This window comes from Cydia pomonella, chromosome 16 (assembly GCF_033807575.1).
Source record: "Cydia pomonella isolate Wapato2018A chromosome 16, ilCydPomo1, whole genome shotgun sequence".
NCBI classification, from domain to species: domain Eukaryota; kingdom Metazoa; phylum Arthropoda; class Insecta; order Lepidoptera; family Tortricidae; genus Cydia; species Cydia pomonella.
In genome coordinates, this window is record NC_084718.1 from 4,682,277 (window position 1) to 4,707,609 (window position 25,333).

General features: G+C 35.3%; 1 protein-coding gene across 1 annotated transcript; it reads left to right on the forward strand.

Annotated features, from left to right (window-relative positions):
* The first annotated feature begins 396 nt into the window (after window positions 1–396).
* Window positions 397–24,245, forward strand: LOC133526293 (transcription factor ATOH8). The gene is made up of 2 exons (XM_061862847.1): window positions 397–621; window positions 21,623–24,245. Exons 1-2 carry the CDS (start codon window positions 576–578, stop codon window positions 22,336–22,338), a joined length of 762 nt encoding a protein of 253 aa, XP_061718831.1. The 5' UTR covers window positions 397–575; the 3' UTR covers window positions 22,339–24,245.
* The last annotated feature ends 1,088 nt before the right edge of the window (window positions 24,246–25,333 follow it).

A 25,333-nucleotide genomic window follows, 5' to 3' on the forward strand; every position in this document is an offset into this window, starting at 1 on the left:
AATGACCTCGCTTTTTATACGATACCTACAATACTCCGTATGAACTATTTGCTGAATCCCTAAATCTACCATGTAATAATACCCGATACTTGATAAATATGCTTTTAAATTAAAATTCTAACCTTAGTAATGTGATAATGTTTGCCCTATCATCCCCAAAACCGCCACTTGTTTAAACACAGAGCCTTTAAAAAGCTTTTCCCTCATACGATAAGATTATAACAAAACAATCAGCGATTAACCCATAAAGACTAGCCGCTCAGTAAACTAAACGATAAGTAACCTATCGAGCAAAATACGATAAAATTCCAATCATATCAATGTGAGCGCATCTCTAAGGGCGAGAGCAGCCTGGCGCCGGGCTTTTTTACCCCGAGCGTTCCAAGTCTACATTACACGCCAGTCCAACGCAGTGCGTCGACACCAACGCACGTGCTGTCAAAGAAACAGTTGGAACGCGCGCGTTCGAAATCCGAAAATTGAAAACAATGACATATTGGTGTTGTTTTTTTAAATAGTGCCAAGTTGCCTTTGAAGTGCCAGGATTTGGATTGTTAGTGTTTTGGATTTGCAAGATGTCAACTTTTATTGGTTCAGGAACTACACAGGCTGATGCGAAAGGTTTGTAGCTTTTGGGTTGCAATTTTTGGGTCTTCAAAGTATTAAGCAGTATAGAGACTTTAAGTCGTAGCAATAAGTTTGTTTTTAGTATTTAATTAATAAAGAAGATTCAACTAATTTATCAAAGGGGTTTTCAAGATATAGGTACGGAATAAGATTTGATTGCATCAAATCCCGGGGTTTTTAGTCCGCGAAATCCCGAAAGGTCGCTCTATTTGAGACCTTCAAATCACGCGCGGCCGGCAGTTTGCAAATTTAATGCATAAAGTACTTAAGTAATTATACTGTATTGTTATAAAAAAATACAAGCTATTGACGTTGTTGTTGTTATTTATATGTAGGTACTTATACTAGGAATAAATAACAAATTTTATATTTCATTAGGTATTCTTAAGGTGGTTTGGCATAGTTATATCTACTAAACATAGGTACACGTAATATGATGTACTGATTTCTGAATAAAACAATAGAGAAAATAATAAATAATAAAAAAAATGTACTAAGTAAAATGTTCACGATTGATACACATTATATACCATTTTTGATATGTTGTTAAAAATGCCTGAAAATAGCAAACATCTTATGTTTTTAAGTCACGTGTTATATATTTTTATTTGGGGATAAACCACCGATCGGAAGAACTAGTGCCTATGCTAATTCTTGGCATTGGTTGCCAAGCGAACCCCAGGCTTCAGCCGTGACAAAAAGCCGGGATTACGCGAGGAAGATGAGAAAAACCACCGTCCAAACTAAAAAAGATCAGTCTTATTTACTTTCTTATTTACATAATCATTCGGGTTATTCCCACTAGTTACCACCAAGATGTTACCAGTGGTAACTACTGGGATTTCCCATTTTTTACTACCTACTGGGAAAAAAATCCCACTAGTTACCACCAACTCGGCTAGCAAAATTTTGGTTGTAACTACTGGGAAAAAAAACCAGTATTTACCAGTGGTTAAAGGTGGGAAAAAAATCCCTTTGTGGTAACTAGTGGAAATAACCTCAATAACCCAATCTTTCTTCTGCAAAAGAAAACTTTATCGTAAAAAAGGCGGACTTAATGTCATAAGGCATTCTCTATCAGTAAATCGCTTCTATTTAACTAAATAACTTTAACTGATAGCATTAGTTAAGTACCTATGTACATATGAATTAATCATTTTTTTGATTAAATTAAGAATATGTTTATAAAAATAGATATGACTTTTACTTAGGAAAATTTTAAGGACATTAGTGTCAAAACTGACTAAATTATACCTAAGACAATAGTCCACAACAATCTGTCTAGCTTTTTAATTTTTATTAAGACAAAACCGAAAGAAAAACCTACAATTACAGGTTTGGCTTTGAATTTAATTAGTTAAAGTCAGAGCAAGCTAAGTCGGCAGTGACTTTGATAGCCCAAACGGGGCACGTGTTATTTTAAACGTCAGACGTCTCTGAAAATATGACGTTTAACACTTGCACCATCTGTACTATTAAAATCGGACCTAACCATTCTATGTAGGTACATACATGTCACAAATACATAATAACTTCCTTCACAAAAGCCATTTAGGTAATACATAGTTAAATTTAGCAATAATTTTAATTTTTAAGAAAATTGTTACATTTATTGAAACTTGACGCGTCCGTTTCACTACGTCTGATTTCAATTATTCGTTCTCAGAATTTTAGCCGACCGAATTTTCGGCTTAAAATTTCATTAGTAATAGGCTTTTTCAAAGCTAAAGTTAAGCTATGCAAGTGACATATAGCTTATTAGAGTTGCTTGGCTAATGTTATATAAAACACAGCTTAACTTGAGATCTTGTGGAAAAGACGATTTGTGACGTTACCTATACTTAAAAAGTCTTCAAATTCAATTCTTATTACTCTATCAACATGTGATACTGATGATACATAACTTCATATAAATTAAAAATTTTAAAAACCCTCATCGCATTGAAACATATCGACCGAATTTGATAAATCATGTCTCCAGCGCTAGAAAACCTCCAAATAAAGAAGAAAGCATAGACGCCAAAAAAAAATTACATCCATATTAGTTAACCCGTTTCTATCTGGCCTACTGTGTGATAGACCAACACACACATATAGCAGCCATATTTCTGCGTCAGGGGTTACAAAGAGACAAAATTAATCATGAAAGTAGAAAAAGCGTACTCCTAGCAACGCACGCGCAGCTATAGAAGATATAGTCGTAAATCACGTTGGCTTTACACTTGGATATGGTCAGACCGGATCCGGAAGCCCGTTTATTGCTATTAGTTCACGCCTTATCGGACGCATTTCTAAACTTCGTTGTTTATGAGCCGATCGGGTACACTGGAATTAGGAGTCTGAGGTTGAACGTCGAGATTGTTGAGATAAATCTTAAAATTCATTTTATACTAAAACATTATATCCCTACGAAAGACCAGAATAAATAATAGTACTATACCCTACAGAAAGGAAACTTCCTACAAAACCGAAGTTTGACAGCGATTCAGGGACGAATCTTGTCGTCCCTTTCTAATGTATTGCAATATCCCTTTCGGCAATTTAGGGTTGTCAAAATTAAAGTGATTATCTTATCTGTGGTTGTGCATGCAAAGGAACGACAAGTTCTGCCAACCCTAATAATGAGTATATAAAACCCCCAAACCTCAATATCGAGAACCCCCAAACGCTGCAGTTTCCCCCACTAGCGAAAGAAAGTAGCTTTGTCTATATCTGTAACCTCTTCACGCCTACACCGCTGAATCGCTGTGATGAAATTTTGTATATAGATATTCTAAGGTCCAGGGAAGACATAGGGTAGTTCTTATCAACCATCATTATTCCACGCAAACGAAGATGCGGGCAGAAGCTAGTCCTATATAGATACCGTGCGTGTGGGGGGTCTGCAATCGTAACCTGAATAGAAAGAGAAAACAATTCACGCTTCTAAGCAGGTGCTGCCCCCTACACTAAGCGCTGGCTCTATTTCGCATAGTCTACCATGCAGTGGCTTAAATCTAAAAATGGAAACATGACATAACGCTTCACGCCAATGGCTTCTGTGGTTCCATGTGCTATCTAGTCTACAATTCAAGCACGCCCCCTTTAAATGGTAAAAACTTGTCCGCTTGCTAAGAACTCCCAGACTTTTGGTTTTATATCCTCCAATGAATACCCGTGCCATTTGGCTCATACACATTTTATTGTGTTCTTAACTCATTTGCTTTTTTCTGTGGACGTCGCAAAGTTAAGAGAATCAAAACCAATTTTATCTGCTGCATCCTTACTTAGTCTTATCAGATCTCGTCTACTCAATATAAAAATGAAATTCGTGAATTAACACGGAAAACAAGAGATAATTAAAATCTACACGAGTAAAGTAAATCCTCGTTTTAAAACTTATGAAAAGCTGGTCTAATCCCTAATTGAGAAATTCATCAACGCCACCTGTTTCATTATTACACAAAAACTACCATAAAGTCAATCAATATCTATAATTGCTACCAATTAAGTCTCAGCTGGGCCCATCAATATTAGTATTTATCACACGAAAAACAAAGGGGTGGAGCAAAAAACCCAGAAAGGGTGCCATGCACATGTTCGCTTCGACCCCTGTAGGAAACAAGTGCACATTGAAACAAAACTATTTTACCGTTCGTTCAAACTATTTCCAACTTTATTTACAAATGTTATAAGGGCATGCGTGACAACCCTATTAACGAACAAGTGCATGGCATTACAAAATATTATTTATCACCCGTTCAAACAATTTTAAACTTTATTTTTAAGAAATTAAGAACGCTATGTACGGTATTCGGAAATAGTTGTTTGTTCATATGGTTACGACGGGGGTCGCATGTGATTTTGAAACTGTTCTTTCGATTCTTTTTTTTTTTTTGCGCTTGGAGGAGTAGAGAAACAGCTTGTTTAGTTTGTTATGGTAAAGGGATAAAAACATTATTCTCCGGGTGTGTGAACTATTTAACTAATTGTTAGTTTTAGTAAATATGTTGTACCTAAAGCATTTTTGGTGTGTATAACATTGGTTCGATTTAAATTATAAAACATTTCCGTCGCATTATTTATTTATTTAATCTATTTTACACAAGATGAATATTACTACTACACCTTAGTAGTATAAATGTTACTTTTTGTTTTTAACAATAATCTATAAGGCACCCAAGAAATAAACTAGCAAAAAAATATTTTTCAATAAAAAAAATTCAAACAAATTGGACCGATCTGATTTAAATAAGCTTTATGGTTCTTATGCACATCTTAAAAGATAACTCTGCATGACTACGCCAAAGTGTGGCAAAGTCATCGCTAATGTCAAATTTCTATGAAAATATACCGTCTATATCGACACCCCCCACTTTGTTCTATTCAAATTGGTGCAAAGTTAGACGGCCTGTATAATCTTAGAAAAAAAAAACTCCTAAAATACTCGTTACACAAAGCATTACAGATTAAAAAAAACAATATCGCAACGACGTCCCCACATGTCTGCGTGTGACGTCGAGTGCGCGCCAGATGCGACGCACAGATGTTGGCCAACAGGGTATGACATCTGTATCTGACTACCGCGGGGTGTGATTTGGACACTAATAGCTTGTCGCTTGGTCAAGTAGTAATGAATTGTTGAAATTATGTTTGGTAATTTAAGTGTTTTTTTTTTGGACAATAGTACCCATTTGCCTGTACAATGAAATGTTTGTTTAAAAAGAAGCATCTTTGATACGATTTTCTCTGCTATAAAAGTTAACCAATCGTGTAACGGCAACTACAGAAATGAAGTCGATGCCATGAATGACCAGTTTACCAAACAATACTTTCATGAAGTGTTGTACAGTCAAGGTTTTAAATATATACACGGACAAAGTGGTAGAAATGTGTATAAACTGCCTTAAAGTATAGGCAATAAGGTCTTGTATACATATTTTTGACACTTTGTCCGTGTCGATATTTAATACCTTGACTGTACAAGAGAGTTTTTTAAAGTATAAATGTACCTATAGGATCAACATTTGATGCCTCCAACCACATACTGGATCAGGCACCAAAATTTGCCATCTGGCATTATGATATCCATAATAATTACAGATAATGATTTTATTACTCATATTTTCATTTTGTCATCATTATAATTATAAATAATTACGTATCCTTAATCATATTGGGCCTAATAATTTATCAACACTGTAGTCAGCCAGATTAGATGTCCCGAGTCTATATTTTTTATCTGATAACAGTACTTTATGTGCGTCTAGTTCGACTGCACTAGAATACTTCAATATATAACCGATTTCATATATATTTAATAAGTTATATTAAATATATGAAATCGGTCACGTATTTTAAGTCGCGAGGATCATCATTGCGGCAAACGGGCTGCAGCAATGAGAAATGTTCGACTTAAAATTACATGAGTTTGAATAGGACTCTTAAGATACGTTTTATTTATTTATTTTATTAGTTTTAATGTATTTAGTTTATACTTAATTTTAATAATGGATGAAAAAACCCAGAAAATACTAAATAATAACATTGTTTACTTAACTTAATAACTTAATTATGTAACGAACTTGTAAACCATCGTTGTAGTATTTTAATATGGTTGGGTTTTACGATTATTTAAGAGGATAATGGACGTCTGTGTCTTTATACAAATGTAGTGTCATTTTCCTCTCTGGACATTGATATTATGGAAAAGATTTTTACACAGTTGATATTTGTTCAGTTGATTATCTATTTCTTTGATGAGATTATGACGCATAAGATATGATATGACTCAACAACGTGAAAAATACTATTGTAGGCCTTTCTTATTTTTATAAGAATAAAAACTTAATTAATTTAAATTTGCGCTGAGGTCAATTACTTCATAAATAATCATCTTTTTTCTACCTATATTTAAAAAATATTACTATATTTTTAAGCGTTCAGTTTCATCAGCAGCTTTGTAGCAATTGCCGCAAGTATTTGCCACTGATCAGTAAGGCCTGGAGTCCGCTCGGCAACCTAATCCCACTGGCGTACACGTAGAAAGTTCATGTATTAGATGTTTTGTTAAATCACGTCTAGCCAAGAGTATTAGATTGTTTGTTCAAAACACGGGTTTCCCAATGTCGTAATGCCAACCGTTGACGCGCTGGTGACAAAAAATGTGTGACCATCGCTGAATTGTGGAACGTTAAATTATGCAAAAAAAAAACCATAATTAGGTATTCGCTTTGTTTAAATATTTAAGTTATTCAGTAAGCTCCGCCTTGTCAAACGGTGATTTTTTGTAAATGGTCGTGAATGGCCATATGTTGACGCCTGTAACTCAAGACGGATATGTATCATAAGTTTTTGCGGATTATACCGATCGGTAGATTTAACGATATTTTTACTAACGATACAAACTTTAGTTAAACGATTATATTTTCCTTACAAAAGATATTTCTATGCGTTTTTTAGATAAGATAGTAGTTCTTTAGCATAAGAGATAACTAGTTAATACTTAAGATCAGTTCAAGCACTAAAACGGCTTTTGGAATTATATTAATGCCCATGTTTGAGATTAAATTATTTTATTTATTTAAATCATATTTGCCGTCAGCTTTGCTTAAGGCAATATTTTGGCAGATGTTTCAATTATAAAAAGCAAAATAAATACGGGATGCGTATGTTTCTATATTTTGTCAAAAACTTTTTACGAGTAATTTTTTCGCAACTTAAACCCACCGGCGGCGTTTTTGTTGTATTTTGTTCGAATGCAAAACGCCCTTATCTGGGCAACCTGTTGCAAACAAACGACATCCGGCACAACACGTGTTGCCATACACGTGACTGTTTCAAAATATTGCCAGTCGTAAAAAACGGCGGCCAACAAAACGGAACTAACGCGGGGAAATTATAAACACTGTTTAGTTTGGCTTCAAATTGAATTTGTGGCGGAGAAATTGATTTTATGGTATAATTTATAGTGAAAACTTAGTATTAAAATTATTGAGTATAAGTTTAAAGATTATTATAAGTTTAAAGATTATATTAGCACATGATTAATTGTATGGCATCAACGAAAATAATTTAAATTAATTAAACAAGGACTAGCTTCTACCTGCGACTTCGTCTTAGTATAATGGTGATTTCCCTGATAAAAACTTTTCTATGTTCTTCCTCGGGGCTCAAAATATCTCTATTCTAAATATCATGTCTATCTGTTCCGCGGTTTAAGAGTGAAGAAGTAGCAAACAGACAAACAAAGTTACTTTCGTATTTATAATACATATTCGTTTTTTTCTATTTGACTGTCAAGAAGCTGGTAACTCAGTTCCGCTTCGGTACCTAACATAAATTAATGTCTCAAATCAGGTCTATGTTTTTTGCATACACATTAATATTAAAGGGTCGAAGGGAAGCCAAAAATCGTTGGGAAAGACAAAGGGAGGAAGCGATCGGGTGGCCCGACGCAAAAACAAAAGATTGCCCTTCCTTTGAGAAACGTTGACCCTAGATAAAAACTGAGTTTTTTGCCGAAGACTTAGAAGAAGCCTGTAATGCTAACTTTTAACCACAGTGATTGCAAGAAAACATGGGAACTTGATTTAGCACATACAAATTACATTTATAGGTCATCTAACTTTCCAAAATAAGTCAATTTGTGGGTTTGAATATTTAAAGTTATAGACCTTTTGTAATTACATAAAAGACTTTATTTACAACATTTATCAACTATTTTATTTTGTTCATTTAAAAGACACATACACAATTTTTAAACACACACAAGTAAATTATAACACATAACATAATATTACATTATTATTACATAATAAATCCACATGAACATAACAAATAACACATTATTATCAATTTTTTCTTACTTATACATATACACATTTTTCTAAAATGTGTTATAATGCAATTGGAATAACACATGCTCTTTCTTCACATATCAAACCTAAGAACTACAATAACAATTATACTCTAATGAAATAGCATGTTTAATAATTTGACTTTAAGTTTTAATATGTTGTTATATAATTACCTATTCGAAATAATAGTAAAATTTAGTAACTTTGATGTTCTCATTTTCAAAAAGAAGTATCAATTCGTATGTTGCGTTTGCGATTATATGATTTTTTTTTACTATAAACTTTGATTACAATTATCTCTGCCTAATCATTAAGGGCGGTACTTGAAACTATTATTAGCGTTGAGAATTACAAAATATTTTCAGTTGATTTCTTCCTTTATTGGTCTGTAAGTCGTAAAGCGACGGTGGCGCCGCCAAAGTTGTAAATCTCATAGACAGGAGTTAAACGGCTGAAAAATTTGTTTCATTTGCATAACCATGTCTTTATGTAGTCAATAGGGATGTTTTCTATATTAAAAAAATAGTTTACACCATGCACAAAATTAGATAATTATTAGAACAAAATAGCTAGCATGTATATTTTAACATAATTTTAATTTAACAAATCGGATAGAACTAAAAAAACTGGATGTCTGTAAAGTCGGTTTACGGAAGATAATTTTGCGTGATAACGTCATAAGAAAACATTGATGAAAAATTGCATACTTTTATTTACTTATGAATTGAGTTATTATCACTGAATTATCATTATTTTGTATAATACCTACAAAGAAGGAGTTACCATTGAGATCTGTCCACAACGTGGCCGTAACGTTACCATGGAGATCTATCCACAATGTGGCCGTAACGTTATCATGGAGATCTGTCCACAATGTGACACTTTTTCGTGCATGCTACCGGTGTTCATCAATTTATATAAGACATCACGTCAACAAAGTAGGTGATTTGACCGTGACCGGACGTACCGTGAAGCAGTTTTCATATAAATTCCAGATTGGCAAATCGTTTTGACAGTTCAAAAACAGAAACTGATTTGACTAATAGGAGAATACCCTATTACTTGACACTTCTTGGAATATATATTTAATAATATAATGTGTAGGTAAAACCCTTTACGAGTTTGCTCAACTTGTCACGTGCTGCGCCAAAGGTTTGAACGTATATTTTGCCCTGAACTTTATACAAAAACGTGCATGAGATTAAAAATAACTTTAACGTCGTCATTACACGAGACACGACTGTTATATACTTATGTTGTTTATAAATATAAATACTGTATTCATTTTTAAATTCTTTTCTTGATCAGTACGAGATAATCTATTTTATTGATTGTATAAATATCTTACAATGTTTTGTCTCGTCATAACTGTCATAAGTGCCGGTTATTACTTATCATATTTATTGACATTATATCATTAATAATAGATAAACACCAATCAATGTGTCACATGACAAATAGGTAATCCTTGGGTATTTTGAATTGGCACTTCAGCAATAGTCATTTTTTTCCCTTACTGGTACGTGTGTTAGATAATTTACGTCCATAATTCTTCAGCTTAATAAAATCGCACGAAGTACGATAGGTACTAGTTCTAAACGGTATTGTATAATATATGTACATACAAGCTATAAGGATGTGGGCTTCAGATCCTAATGCGATCTGACCTCCGAGGCCGCGAACTGGCGCATGCACAACACAAAGAGACGTACTCACTGGCTGTGAAGACTTTGTTATTGTTACTCCTAATCTTACAACGTAGAAGTCCAACTCTAAATCAAACCAGTACTTACAGTAACACAACTTACTGTTGGACCTTATGTCATTGATATAAGGTTCACACATGGATTATCACGTCAACGTGCGACTACGAAAAGTACGGATTTCGAAGCCACACTGGTTAAGCGTTAGATTCGCCTGATAAACAATAGACACAGCGTGACCTTCCCTCCTTGACATTTTAATTACACTTACCTTACAATAGAAACCAATCTGTCAGCCGCAAATTAGGGCAATTATATGTTAGTGAGAGCAGACAGATAGACAGATTTGACACTTGCAATAAGTGCCTTTGTTATCGCTCAACTAGTTGAAATGAAACATCTATCTTGACATTTTGACGGGTAGGTACATATTGCATAATTCCCAATGCACGCATAGCAGAAAATGACTTCTGATTTTCAACTTGAACTTGAATAGTGTTATTATTGATATTTATTTTATTTAGTATAAAGCGCTCTTTAGGATAAAATGGGGAGGCAAGATATTCATTTATTTAACTGAATTTTTGTTATACTCTGTAGAATCCTGCATTCTAAACTTCCCCGTCACTGCCGTATAGTAAAACTATTGTGAAAGTAAACAGAAATCCGAGAAGTAATTCAAGGAATTGTTTATGTTTATATCAAATGTTTATAATTGTCAATGGCATCGCATTCCGCGCGAGCCGACATTAGCATTAATTTGCTCACTGAGTTTGATGAAATTACTTAAATATGATAAAATAATTCGATATGGGTGTTACATTGCCTAAATTAAATGGCGCTTGTCAAGCCAACCTGTTTCTTTTTTATCTTAATAACGACCTTAAATGGGAAACCAGATTCCTACGCTGATTTTTTTATTATCAGTCGATGATAATAACATTTTTATGTCAAAAAACCTAACACAGTAGTGCATTTATCAAATCACTAACAGAACGCTTTATTTTACAGTCGAACTAGATCGCAAAACAGCAATATACATAATAACGCTGTGATTATGATACCAGATGGGAAAACATCAGGATCTGCCATGTGGCCCGAGCGAAATTAACATTTTATTGCCATTTGTATTATCGACATTACGACGCCACGACGAGGTCACTTCGCGCGCCGCGCTGTTTTGGCGCCAATCGCCATTTTGACATATTGATTTTTTTATGTCACAGACTATACCCATTGTTACATTTACGCAATTAATTTTTTAAAGCTGCTAAATTACGAACGAATAATTTATGATGGTTTTTTACATATTTATATCATCTTAGAATTTTAATATTTACAATCCGGTAATAAATAAATAATAGATACATCCTTGATGTCGTGTTGCAAGAAACATGTAAAAATAAACGGTCAGTCGCAAATGACAATTTGAATTTTTATTGAAATCAAAACAAGTTGCAGATTTGGCGTAGCTTTATGAAATCGTCTCAAAGATGGAATTACCATACGTTTGTCCCGACTGCATAAACAGGTACAGTCAACATAAAATATTAACACATGCATACTATGATCCTTTGGGAATTGAAATATATAAAACATATAAGGTAAACGTTGTAGTGTTCGAGATGACACTCACTGTCCAATAGATGGCACCCTGCTGTCACTCTATTTATTTTAACGATATAAAATAATGATTTATAACTCAAGATAGGTTATAGGCGTTCCAAAATTGAAGGGCAAATTGTGACAAAATTGTACAAGTTGCCTTTAGTCGCACCTGGCCAAGCAAGAAATATGTACGTGCTATCGAGCTCTCGCTCACCGAAAGAGAAGCTCATGTTCAACAACGAGAATGACAAAGACGACTGGAATGCGAAAATTAACCAAAAATAACAGATTTCTTCGTAGGTATAGAAATAAATATGGCAGTATTTTCTGTGTCCCTTATATATGAGTATAACTTATATATAGTTATATATTATCATTGATATAAGTGGCAAACGAGCAGACGCTTCGCCCGATGTTAAGCAGTTACCATCGTCCATGGACACCTGCAACGCCAGAGGGGTTGTAAGCGCGTTGCACGCCTTCAAGATGCGAGTACGCTCTTTTCTTGAAGGTTTGAATTGAAGGTTGTTTGGCAGTCACTAACACTCGGAAGTCTTCCTTTATTACAAGAAATATAAGTAAACTTATTGTTTATATTTAATCGATTTATTTATACTAAAGTAAAGGTCGATAAATCGACACATTCCAATTAACACTATGTGTGGAAGCATTTATCTTTATGTGGTTTATGCTCTAAAATAAATCAGAGAAATGTGACCAACTGTACCGCATCAAGATAGCATAGGCTAAAAAACCTCTAAAGAAGCTAGATTTTATTCAATACCTAGCATTAGACGTTTGTAACAAATGACCGATGCCAAAATGTCAGACCAAGGCAATTTTTCTTTTTCAGCCAGGTGGTTCTATCCATTAAACATGGCACAAATAATGCAAATAATCCTCACACAAAAAGGCATTTTGAATTTGAGAGCGTTTTTTCGAAAATCGGCTATACGGTGTTTGAATAAAACAATTTTGAATGGATGCTATTTTTTATCTTGACTTCCTGAACGCAGGATGTTCCAGCTTTTATTTTTTAATATAAGAAAAAAAAAGTTTGACGTAGACGTGAATTGCTATAAGTACCTAACGGTTGGCCAGACTGTAGAAAGGAATAGATACTTTATTTAATTCTAAGTTTTTTTTTAAATACATGAAGATTATATTTTTGGAAATGTTTAATTTAATGTTCAATGTTTTTCAACAGTCCATAGCATTGAATATTAAAAAGGACAGGTTTCTCTAGATGTTTCAAATTGTTCGGGTTTCCCCACTATTATACTGCTCACGGAATGCTGCTACACGGAACTATTATATATGTTAAATATTTGTATACCTATCTATAGATATTTACCTATTAATATTTATTTAGATAGCGCCAAAACTTTACTGGTATGGCCACGGCTATTTATTATTACCAATTCTGCCAATCTAGTCGCCCGAATCGGTTATTGTAGACCTTTAGGTCAATTCGAAGAATTAATCAATCAATCCGTCGTCCTCGGTGCGAAGGTGCCCATGATGCTCGTGGCATTTCCACGCTGGATTACCTACTATGGACAGCCTTTGCTGGTGCAAACGAAGAACGTAAAGACCAGGAACAACTTGCACCGCATAAATTAATGTGACCTTCCGAAACCCTGTTCTTTTACTTTTAAAAGATTAAATGGGTTATTGTAAAATAATATTATAAGATGTAAAAAGACACAACCATTGTACAGGCACGTGGCACCCAGGTGGTTAAAGTGTTTAGTCTATGGCAGAACAATCGTTTATTTTGTCTCTGGCACAATCTGTTGCAATGCTTGAACAGTTGGTAACAATGACCCTCTTCATGTGACGCATACGTACATAATGGAGTATCCAGATGGTTTTCGTATAAGTATAGACTATTTACTTTATACGCTGTTTCTCCATAGGAACAATAAAATATTAAGTATAATAAATATTCTTGAACATTTTTTTATTTTTATACTACGTCGGTGGCAAACAAGCATACGGCCCGCGTGATGGTAAGCAACCTCCGTAGCCTATGTACGCCTGCAACTCCAGAGGAGTTTAAAAATGCATGCATTTAAAAATGTCCAACTTTAAAATACGACAAATATTAGGATATGTCAGTATCAAAAGTGACGTTTCTTCAAACAAAAACATCACCTTCGCACTCACATTTTTTTTTTACAATAATTACTCTTTTAAAAAAATAGATACATTATAACGCGAAATAGACTCATTAAACACTTGCTATAAAACTCTCTTTATTTACTCTGTGTGATTATGATCATGTCATTAGACCTACCACCCTACCAGTTAGGTACTTATACTATCACTAAAATAATACTTCTTACCCATTCCCCATTTCCGTCCTTAAAAAGGCAAAAAAATAATGTAGGCGTGGAATATAGATTATCGATAGAAATTTTGAATTTCGCGCCTAGTTTAGGTACCTCAAAAGTACTGGCACTCAATTTTAATGTTCTGTTTTCTTTTTTTCGTCCAGGCTTAAGCACTAAGTCATACAGCCTAGTAGTATTTTCGGAAGCATTCTTATTTTGAAATCGTTTTTTTTTTTCAAACACGCCGCCATAGACAGGCGGAGGCGCCACCGTTCGATTACATATTCACACCGAGTTGCATTTCTCGGAAAATTCGTGCGATCGATCCGGGGCCATCTGCAGAACCTTTATAACGATTTTATTTTTCTTTATATTGATGTTATATGTAGTTATATGTTTGACGGCGATTTCGATACAGATATAAAATTGCCCTAGTACATAAAAGTGCCGAAAAAAAAATGCACAGCATCTCTAAAAATCGTTTTTATAATTATTTTGCAAATAGTTTAAGAACAAACTTCTGTAGTTAAATCATTTTATTATTTTAACAAGTTCTTAAAAAAACCATTCGAAATTTTTGGTATTAAATTTAATATTTTGAGAAACATTAACGCAAATTGTAGAAAAGATATTAATCCTAGCTAGGTTGGCAGCTTGGCAGCTGCCAAAATTAATTAACCTGCTTCCTTCAATAGTCATAGTTGTAGACAACACTATCAACAACTAATGTAATTCTGTATTACTATCGGTGGATTAAATCCCTACATATAGCCATACGTCGCCCGCCTGGCGCCATCGCAGTCTAAACCCAAAACGACCAAAGACAACGCATTCTCTTAGAATATCCGCCATCTTGGGTTAGCAGAACGGTAATGTTCGGTGAAAGTAACATCACGACTTCTCATACATTAGACTTGAACCGTGCGAATGTGTAACCACGACACCTCCTTTTATACCTTTTTGCAGCTGACCGCTCATTAATTTCTCATTTCGTGAATTCGGCCATCTTAACTGGTGTTTGATGCTTGATCATGATCAACGTATCTAAAGGATTAGAACAGGCCAAAAGTATGGATAGGTATGGATAGAAATTTAGAACTGATTTCACAATTTCTTCTGTCTATATTCTACTGAGCTACGCCATCATCAGACAAGATAAGCTTGCTACTTTAGTTTTAACGTCTTGTCTGTGTATGATAAAGATGCTGACCGAATTGTTAGTCATCTTTTACGAGAACGATTTTTGTAAACAATAAACTTCATTCCAAATAATACTTTCGAAATTCAAATGATTCCGCTTTAGGCCGAATAGCATCACTTAAAAAAAAGATATTCTAATTTGAAATCTCATGTTCGATTTATTCAAAAAGAGACCATTTAAAAAAAACTCACCAAAGGCGTCGGTGTTCTGTGAAATTTGGCGCCAGATTGGTATCTAAAGACATCTAAAGGTCTTATCAGATGGTGTGGCCATTGAAAAGTCTCTTTCGGCCCCTTTGAGACCACTCTTTGTTTTAAATATGAATGCGTTTGAGACAAGTAATGAAAGGTAGAAAAATCTTATTTTTGTATGAAAATCAATATCAAATTTACTATCTATGGTCCATAATTAGAAATTCATTTCAGTAGCTCTGTCTTACATAGGTAAGTAATTATTATTTTATTCACGAACATGCGAAGCTCATTGCAATTGAGGCATAACCACTATACTTAATCTTAATGAACATACGAGGCTTTTTTTAATTTATTTTTAGGCCAGAACCTGTGAGGTCCATTTTATTTATTGCAAGTGATCCAAACCCAGCACTAGAAGCTTAAGTAATTAATATTTTTGAAGGTATTTTTCTTAAATCTAGACACCTCTTACTTTTACCTACCTCGTCTTCTAACGACGGTATAAATAAAACATGAGCCCCGTGATATATGTCGGGGTCTGACCATTAATCACTTTTAATTCAAACAATTCCGACTCTAAGATACTTTTACTGTAGTGCCCGTCTTCGGTTCGAGTATCTGAGTCGAGAATCTTAACACACACTTGTATACTTTGTATAGTTTTATACTGAAGAAAATTGGATCTTAAGTTTTTCTTCTTTTCAACTAAATAGCGTTAGCGGGCTAGTCAAACTTGTCAGCACAAATTTACCACTTTCAAAGTGGTACCTCCTCACAGCGATTTTGTCAGTAGAAAAAGGTGCTAAATTTAAAAAATGTAGGCGCGAAATTGTCTGCCCACCCCATAGACAATTTGAATGTCGCGTAAAGACAAAGTACCTACCTTATCATAAACACACCTGTGTTTGAGTATAATAAACAATTACTTTTTAAGTGTTATAACACTTACTCTGTAATTAATTTCTGAAAATCTATTTTCGATGCAAATCTTAAAATATTTATTTGTTAATCAAAATAGGTAGCAACAACGGGGAAAGTATTAGGACGTGCGAAGGAAAGTATTTATTTCTTTTCATTTCATACTTATTAAGGAACTGAATTCGGTAAATATACCTATTGTCTAGTCGATAAAATGGTAGAGGGGAAGTGAAAGATTAAAGAAAAGACAAATTTCCGCCCGAAATCATTGAATAATTATTACTTCTCATTCGTCTTGCATTTGTATTTCAATATTAATATCGAGATTAAATCCTAATTTTTACATTCCAAGCCGTTTTAAAACGACTAAAACCTGTTACACCTCTTTACATTCTGCAACCTAACCATAGATCATTAAGCATTTTTTTATCAATTAAACCACACTTGTTCGTCCATAAACAACCAGCCGATATTAAAATCTCTATCGAGCAAGGCGTGGACGAAAAAACACCTGTAGTGTGAGAAGCAAGCCTCATGAATGCTCGCATCTTATCTACCTGCATTCTACAGCTGATTAAAACCTGGTACAACCTAACTGCATTGAGTTAAGGTTGAAATTTGCATTTCTAACGGTTTACCAGCTGTTTTAAGTTGCAGTTAAGTGGGAACGCCTCCGTGGCGCCAACCGCTCGATTACAAGTTACGATCCATAAACTAATTCCGGTAGCTAAACCATTATAGACGCGATTATCTATGATTATGAATGGCATTAGACGATTTGATTGGATTTGGGAATACTGACTTGTACGAGTATGAGTTGCGAATGCGATCAAAACGATGTGCATTTTTATTTAGGTACTTAACTGGTTTTATACAATTTACTACTACATTTAAATAAGTAGTTTGGCAAGAGTCGATAATTAGTGGAGCATAGAAGATCATACTGTCTTTTTCTTATGCTAGTATTATAACCTCAAAAAGAGGGATATGTATAGTTTTTATTTTACTGTTACTGACAAAACTTGTATTCATCCCTTTTTGCGTAGAAACAGCATAATTCTCTCTGATTGATCTCATGACCGTATCAAAACATTTGTCGGCAAGCTCACCATACTTATTAACCTATCGAATGAGCTAATGCTTTTACGGATACTGGAAAGCGATATGTAAATGTACTACATACCTATACGAGGCCTGGATGTATCTAAAACAGTCACATTTATTTAATCTGTGACAACGGATTACGTGAATTAATAACCTGTACAACCTTTTTATGTCTTTATCAGTAAAGAAAATGTCGCCGGCATTGCTTCCGGTTTAACCTCCGATTTTGATGCCCATAAATGAATATTGAATCGTGTATTTTATTTCCGTTAAGTTTTGTGACTTGATTTTTGCATAAACAATTATGTTTTAAAGATAAACTAAACGACTTGATTGCTGTCATTAAGTATTAAGTTAATTTTATAGATAATGTCATCAACTAAAATTCCTTTGCCATTTCCTTGAAAAATATTGTCTTTGGCAAAGAGCATTAAGTTACCATACTCTGGCCAGGGGCGTAGCTACCGCCGTATCTGCCGTATCAATTATACGGGGCCCTCGGGCCACGGGGGCCCCCAACGTGCGTTTTTGTGAGAAATCTTTACCCTTCCTAAGGGCCCCCAAACGAATTTTTATACGGGGCGCCGCCAAGGCACGCTACGCCACTGACTCTGGCGAACTAATTTCGTCAGTAAAAAAAGGCGGCGAATTTGAAACTGAAAACATACACTAATTACGCCAAAAATTTAGTTGTAAATAAGACTTTTAGTTGATGCACCATGGTACTAATTACAACACAAAAAACCGTGCTTAGTACGAGTCTGAACTAGAGGTAGAAGTATTTTTTAAATTTATTTATGTTTTTTTTTATACTACGTCGGCGGCAAACAAGCATACGGCCCGCCTGGTGGTAAGGAGCCTCCGTAGCCTATGTAGGCCTGTAACTCCAGAGGAATCACATGCGCGTTGCCAGCCCTAACAAACCTCCCTCCCCTTGTTGAGCTCTGGCAACCTTACTCACCGGCAGGAACACAACACTATGAGTAGGGTCTAGTGTTATTTGGCTGCGGTTTTCTGTAAGGTGGAGGTTCCCCTTGCGCTCTGCTCTAGATCTGGAATGACAAATGAATGAATGTCGATATCTCGTGTCGTGTATATCCGGGACTGTGCTTAAGATGCATCCACATATCCACAACGCAGCTTACTTTCGTGGAGCACCACGGTGTCACCGTAACGTTGCTCTAGCATAGATCGTGTCATTCGTGATTCGTGTCGTGTGTGTGTGTTTTGACGACCGGTCTGGCCTAGTGGGTAGTGACCCTGCCTATGAAGCTGATGGTCCCGGGTTCAAATCCTGGTAAGAGCATATATTTGTGTGATGAACACGGATATTTGTGTCTGAGTCATGGGTGTTTTCTATGTATTTAGGTATTTATAATTATATATTATGTATATCGTTGTCTAGGTACCTACAACACAAGCCTTATTGCGCTTACTGTGGGACTAAGTCAATTTGTGTAATAATGTCCTATAATATTTATTTATTATTTATTTATTTATTCACGACGACGCTTGCCTTGACTCGTATTGTTGTGTTATTCAAGATTAGATTTGACAAATCTGCGCGAACTAGAATGCTGCTGGAGTTGCCTCTTGCGCACAATGAACGCGGCCAGAAACGTCCGCGGTCACCATATGGTCACAAATTCAAACCAGTTGCCGTGGCCGCTTCTACACGTGTTTGTTATTGTCGATACCTCGTATCGCGTAAATCCGGGACTGCTTATAAAGCTGCATGAGAATAAAAGTGCAAAGCTCGACGCAGAGGGCGCTGTGGTCGTTCATTTATTTTATTAAAGGGCCTCAGCCTACTTGCAGAATAATTTATTGAGTTTGCGGAGTGCCCCAGGTACAGTCATGGGACCCATGGTATTTAAACTAGTTTAGTTAATTTAATACGATTCCTAAATGTCTCATATTGCTTCTTTCAGTGATAAACAGTCCTAAATGGACTAATCTAAAACCGCTGACATAAACACATGCCTAAATGAAGATTAAACGAGAAAAAAACAGCAACGGCATGTACAGTCCCTATCAGATATATCGAGCCGGCTGAGGTAGTCATCATATCTGAACACGCTCCTAACGCCTTGCCAATAGAGGCGTGTTTAGATATTTGTGAGCACCTTGGCCGCTCCGATATATCTGATGGCCACTGTACCATACTTAACTATGATTCCCTTTGTGCTTTCCGATTCAAAACTTACAAGTAATATCCATGTAAAAAAACTTACAACTAAGTAGCTTAAGAATTCCAAGTAGGTGCTCATTATCATATTACATAAGGACATAGTTCGTATCGGTAGCGCAGTACAAGTCCCGGCGCAGTAGTTTGACTTTATGCAGCCGTATACATAGACATGTAAAATCATAGCATATAAAGCTATGAGCCGGAGTGTTATATTTAGTTCTGTTTACCTTAATTTATTACTATAAAGTATTAAAATTGATTGTATAAACTATATACCTACCTATACTCTGTATTTTTAGGTATTTAAATATAAGTAAACAAACAAGTTGTACATTTTCGGGTAGTTATAACATTTATTGGTTAACCAACCAAATATAAAACCGCCTGGATCGGTCTCTGGACGACCTGACTTTAACCTATATTATTTGAACATACCTATAATGTTTTTATCTACCCTCAAGTAACTTAAGGAGCCATTTGATGGTAGATTTTTTTACTTTTATTTAAATACCTAAAAGATACAGAGTATCTACCTACTTTATGAATTATGACACAAGGAGCAAGCATTTTAATAAACTACAAAAAAATGTAGATAAGCAAATTCGGGGGAATGGTCAAGCGTTTGGTTTTTTTTCAACCTAATATTTTATTAAGTAACAGATATTTTTTTATAAGTAAATGTGTATACATTGTTGACAGGACTATGTACGTTCTTTAAAAGTGAAATACCTACATGACTGTGTACCTAATTAAAATAAATTGGTTCGTTTAAACATTTTGTGATTTCTAAAAACTGAGAAATTGCTACCTATGCGATCTGTAAAAGCCACCCCATACTAGCGCCTTTTGAGCGTCGGCGTCTAGTTAGCGCTATGGAAAATGGCGTAACTGCGCAGTTGCGCCAACGTTGCGTCGACTAGCAGCCATAGAGTTGACTAGACGCCGACGTTCGGGAGACGCTAGTGTGGGATGGCCCTAAAACCTGTAGCGTTTGCACCGAACAGTGTTCCATTCTAAAGCTTTCGTCGGTTGTGGCGAGTCAGTATACTGTCAAAAAGAATAGTGACCGTGTCCGCTGACGCCACTGGCCAGGTATTGGCGCCGGCGCTAACTGATCTCAAGCCGCGACTTTTTGTCGTCCATAAATTCCATTAAAAAACATTGCAAAATAATTTAAATATCTAATTTAAATGCAAAGGACATGACACTATAAGTTAACCTTGGTCCCATTACTTAGAAAAATCTTATTTATGATTATGACAGCCGGGCGTAAACGTTTTTTAAACTTTGAATTCGGAACACGGAAAAACGTTTAACAAAAAATAAAGCACTTCCAGTAAAGATTGTTTAAATAGGTGGTAAAGATACTTGAATAAATTTACACTTGTTAGTGTTAACTAAAACAAAATTTTAACGTATTTCAAATAACCCGCACAAATATTCGGAATCGTTATGTTGATATGATAAAAATTGTGTCATGCCAGATGTCCAAGTCATCATAAGATATACGCGACACTGCACAGCTTAACAAACAACGATGGTGTGATATTACAAGTACCATCTTTGTTGAAGTTTTACGATTAAATATTGGTTTAGAATTACCGTACGTTTATTAAGAGCTTTAGACAAGCCAATGATATGATATCTCGAGCGAAAATTTGCCAAATGGTGAATGCCTTGCTGAAACTAGTATGGATTGTAATAATGACTAGCACTTTTAGATGCCTTGTCAGATATGATAATGAGATTACGACTATGTACTTTTATTTTTATTGGCTTTTGCACATTACGTAATTCTGATTATCGTTCATATGCATTCATATCACCTGCCTATACTCTTACTACCTATTCGTGGTTTCTAACCATTCTAAGATCTGTAAAAGTGTTTCTTTCTTGTTTCAGATCGTATATTAGAACGAGATGCCGGCTTCGTGTCGGGCGGCGACGATGACGACTCGTGCTCCGGCCCCGCCCACTCCGACGACTCCGGGGTCAGGCTTGTCGAGTCCGACCTGAGGAAGAGAGACCGCACACCACCTCTCCTTCCCCCGCCAAAAAAACGACGGCTCGCCTCCAGCGATGAACCGTCAGAAAGCACCAGCCCTTTCAGACCTTGGTCTTTTCCAGAAGAACCTCAAAGAGAACCGCTTTCTTTAGTCAAAAAGAGTGAAACGAGTTTGCTAAGACAAAGAAGGAGGCCGGTTGAACCTCCACCACCACCATTGCCCCCGCCAAGCGTCGAACCAAGACCCGGCCCGCCTCGAGTACCACCTCATCCAGGCGTCGTTGCAGAACCGTCATACACAGATAAATCAAAACCAAGAGAGCAAAGAAACTACAAAAACATGACTAGAGAACGAAGGATAGAAGCCAACGCTAGGGAAAGAACGAGAGTCCACACCATCAGCGCGGCTTTCGACACTTTAAGAAAGTCCGTGCCCGCCTACAGCCATAATCAGAAGCTATCCAAGCTCTCTGTCCTCCGAATAGCTTGCGCGTACATCGCCGCGCTATCAGCGGCGATAGACCCTGAAGCTGATCTCTCCTCGGCAGTGGAATCCGTGACGCAAACGATACACACGGAAGGGAAGTTAAGAAAAAAGAAAGACGATCCTTAGATCTGGAAGCCGTCTCGAACTAAGCCGTCCCCTAAGCCTATTCTCAGTACAAAAGTGACAATAAAGGGATTATGAACTATTTATTGGAGAGTAGCGTAACATTTTACCACATTTTAAATCTAGTGATACTTATGATGTTCTAAGGTTGACGCTTGGTATATATGGACATATGGACAGCTGTTAGTTTATATTTTATATCTATCAGTTCCTATAAAAGTTGCACAAAAAATTATAAAAACTGAGTTTTTTGTGTAGGAGCTTAGTAAGAATGGAAAATTGCAGTATATGAACAATTGCAACTATTTTGATAGAGCTCAGTCAAAAACATCAGATATTTTCCATTTTCTATTCAACCTAACACAGCTTAACGTGATTGAAATGTATTTAAACGAAGGGTTCGCGAAGTTCACGCTTCCCAGTGAGAATCTCTTATTGACTGATATTCCAAGGTTTGTTGTAGTTGTTATTGTTAAAGAATATCCAGAAGAGAAGACCTTGCATTTCTGAAGTGAAAACATTTGTAACTGTATTAGATTGCCATTGATATGTCAGCTTTAGAAGTAGATTGCATTTTTAGGACCTTGTTGTAACTTGATTCAAGGTACCACCGAAGTGCTTAGTTTTTTTTTCGGCGTTAACCTCAACTTCTGGATGTGAGGTGTTTTTGCATTTAGCAACAAATTCCTAGCCCTTATTTCCAGATTTGGTTCTTAAAGGGCAATCTCTTTTGAGATGCGATATCAGCATACTCCTCAAAATGACATGAATAAAGCCTGCCTATATCTGGCGTTTTATTAATCTAATCTCTGTACGAGTATGTCCGATATCGCAACAAAATTCAGATTCCCGGAGATAAAATTGGCATTATAATTTGACTGAAAGGTTTCAAGTTCCAGAAAGGCATTACTGACGGCTACTATTAATCAGGTCGAAAAGCACTGTAAAGTCAAAACTAGTTCACAATGTTCACATCGTTCACCTTACGGGCAATAAGAATGGCCCCAGTACAGCGGTCTCACGCACACGAATTTGAGCCAATCGTGCAGTCTAGCGCCACAACGCGATTGGTTGATGAGTTCACATCACGCGCGCAATTGGTCGCAACTAGTTGCGTAAAACTGCACGATTGGCTCGAATTCGAGAGTGAAACCGCTGAACTAGCACCATTTTCGACCATCAGTTCATTCTTCTTCGGTCATTTTCGTCCTTAGATAGATGTCAATGGTTCACATGACATCTATTTGTTTTTGAATTTAAATTACAGACACGTACATTCTTCAAAGATATAATAGGTATAAGGTTTATTACACGTAAAGAAGATAATTTGACACCCATTTTTTTATCATTAAACATAATTTTACTTGTTTAATTAAAGTGTTTTTTCGGTCCGACTAAATAGTTGTCTACATATTTAATGCCTTCTTAGTTCGTTTGTTAGATAGTTCCAACAGCCATTCCCAGTCCAGTATTAAGATAAAATTACGATCTACCTTTAAATTAATCGGGCTTTAAAGATAATTTATTACAATCGAGTCAGTAATCTTAAGATGTATATTTTGTAGAATAAGGATGTAAGTTTTGTAATATGTTGTGTGGTTGAAAACGATGTGATCCTTACGGCAGAAGATTCCAGGCATTATCTCAAATAACCGTCTTTTAAGAAAGAGGGTAATGGTTTCTCTTAACGTACAGGATAATGAAAGATGTATAAAAACTTGTATATACATTTTAACGTATAAATGCCTGCTGTCCTACAATGATACTTTGCCTGTTAATGACTGTTCCAAAATTGTACATTTGAATAAAAATGTTGAAAAACATTTTAGGTAAAATAGATAAATAAAACCAGGTCACCGTAAATTTTAGAACCATTAAAAAGATAGGAAAATAATATTTTAATATAGATAGTTTGTTTTTGAATTATTCCTTTCCTATCTTTTTAGTGGTTTCAAAAATATTTAGACGTCACCTCTAAATTATAAAGAAAGTATAATTTGAACTAGATTACTAGAATACTAGCTACTTTGAACTAGATTGCCTTGAACACATAATGTGATATATTGTAAATAGTTAGGGTAGGCAAATATTGGCTATTATGTAACACCTCAATAGTAATGATTCCTACAAATTGTTCGTACACAAGTTGCCCTGTTATGTAAAATAATACAGTACCTATATGTATATCTGATCAAAAAGGATATGTTAAGTGCCAATTACATCCACACTTTATCAGGCTTTATCAGACCCAATTTCGGGCCCTAAAGAATATTTTTCCATTGTACCAAATATTAGCACATCGTCTACAATATTTGGAATGTAAAAAAAAATGTTTATATGCAAAAATATCAAACAATGAACATTTTTGGCAATTAAAGACGAAGTATTTTTTACATTTCAAATATTGTTAACGATGTGCTGATATTCCGTGAAACGGAAAACAATTATCAGGCCCGAAATCGGGAAGTGTCAATGTAATTGGCGCTTTATGACAGATATTTTACAGCGTTACTTTCTGCGAAATATTAATGAAAAATTTAAGTATATCGAATGAGAATATGCTCTAAAATAATCGCGTTATTGTTAAAAACCTGTAATGCTCAAGCTGTAACGGAAACAATAAATAAAAGGTGTTATAAGTCAAAAAGTAATAAACGATGGGAAATACGTGGTTAAATATTTGGTTTTATTTCCATGTCCATCGAATCCAGCCCGAGGTGCTTTGAAAATATTAGGTAAGTATGAAAATATCACCTCCTAAGGCTTAGATCGTGCCATTCACGAAGACGCATGCTTTGCCTCTTAATGTCATAAAATAAATAAATAAATATTACAGGACATTATTACACAAATTGACTAAGTCCCACAGTAAGCTCAATAAGGCTTGTGTTGAGGGTACTTAGACAACAATATATATAACACATAGATATTTATAAATTGTACTTAAATATCCAAGGAGCAAAACAATTGTTTTTCTAATGCACCTGAACTTAGACAA

What these genes read in the sequence shown, in the direction of transcription:
- LOC133526293 (XM_061862847.1), top strand. Translation starts at nt 576, where the DNA reads ATGTCAACTTTTATTGGTTCAGGAACTACACAGGCTGATGCGAAAG. An exon ending in TACACAGGCTGATGCGAAAG is followed by an intron (nt 622 to 21,622) that starts GTTTGTAGCTTT and finishes TTCTTGTTTCAG; the next exon opens with ATCGTATATTAGAACGAGAT.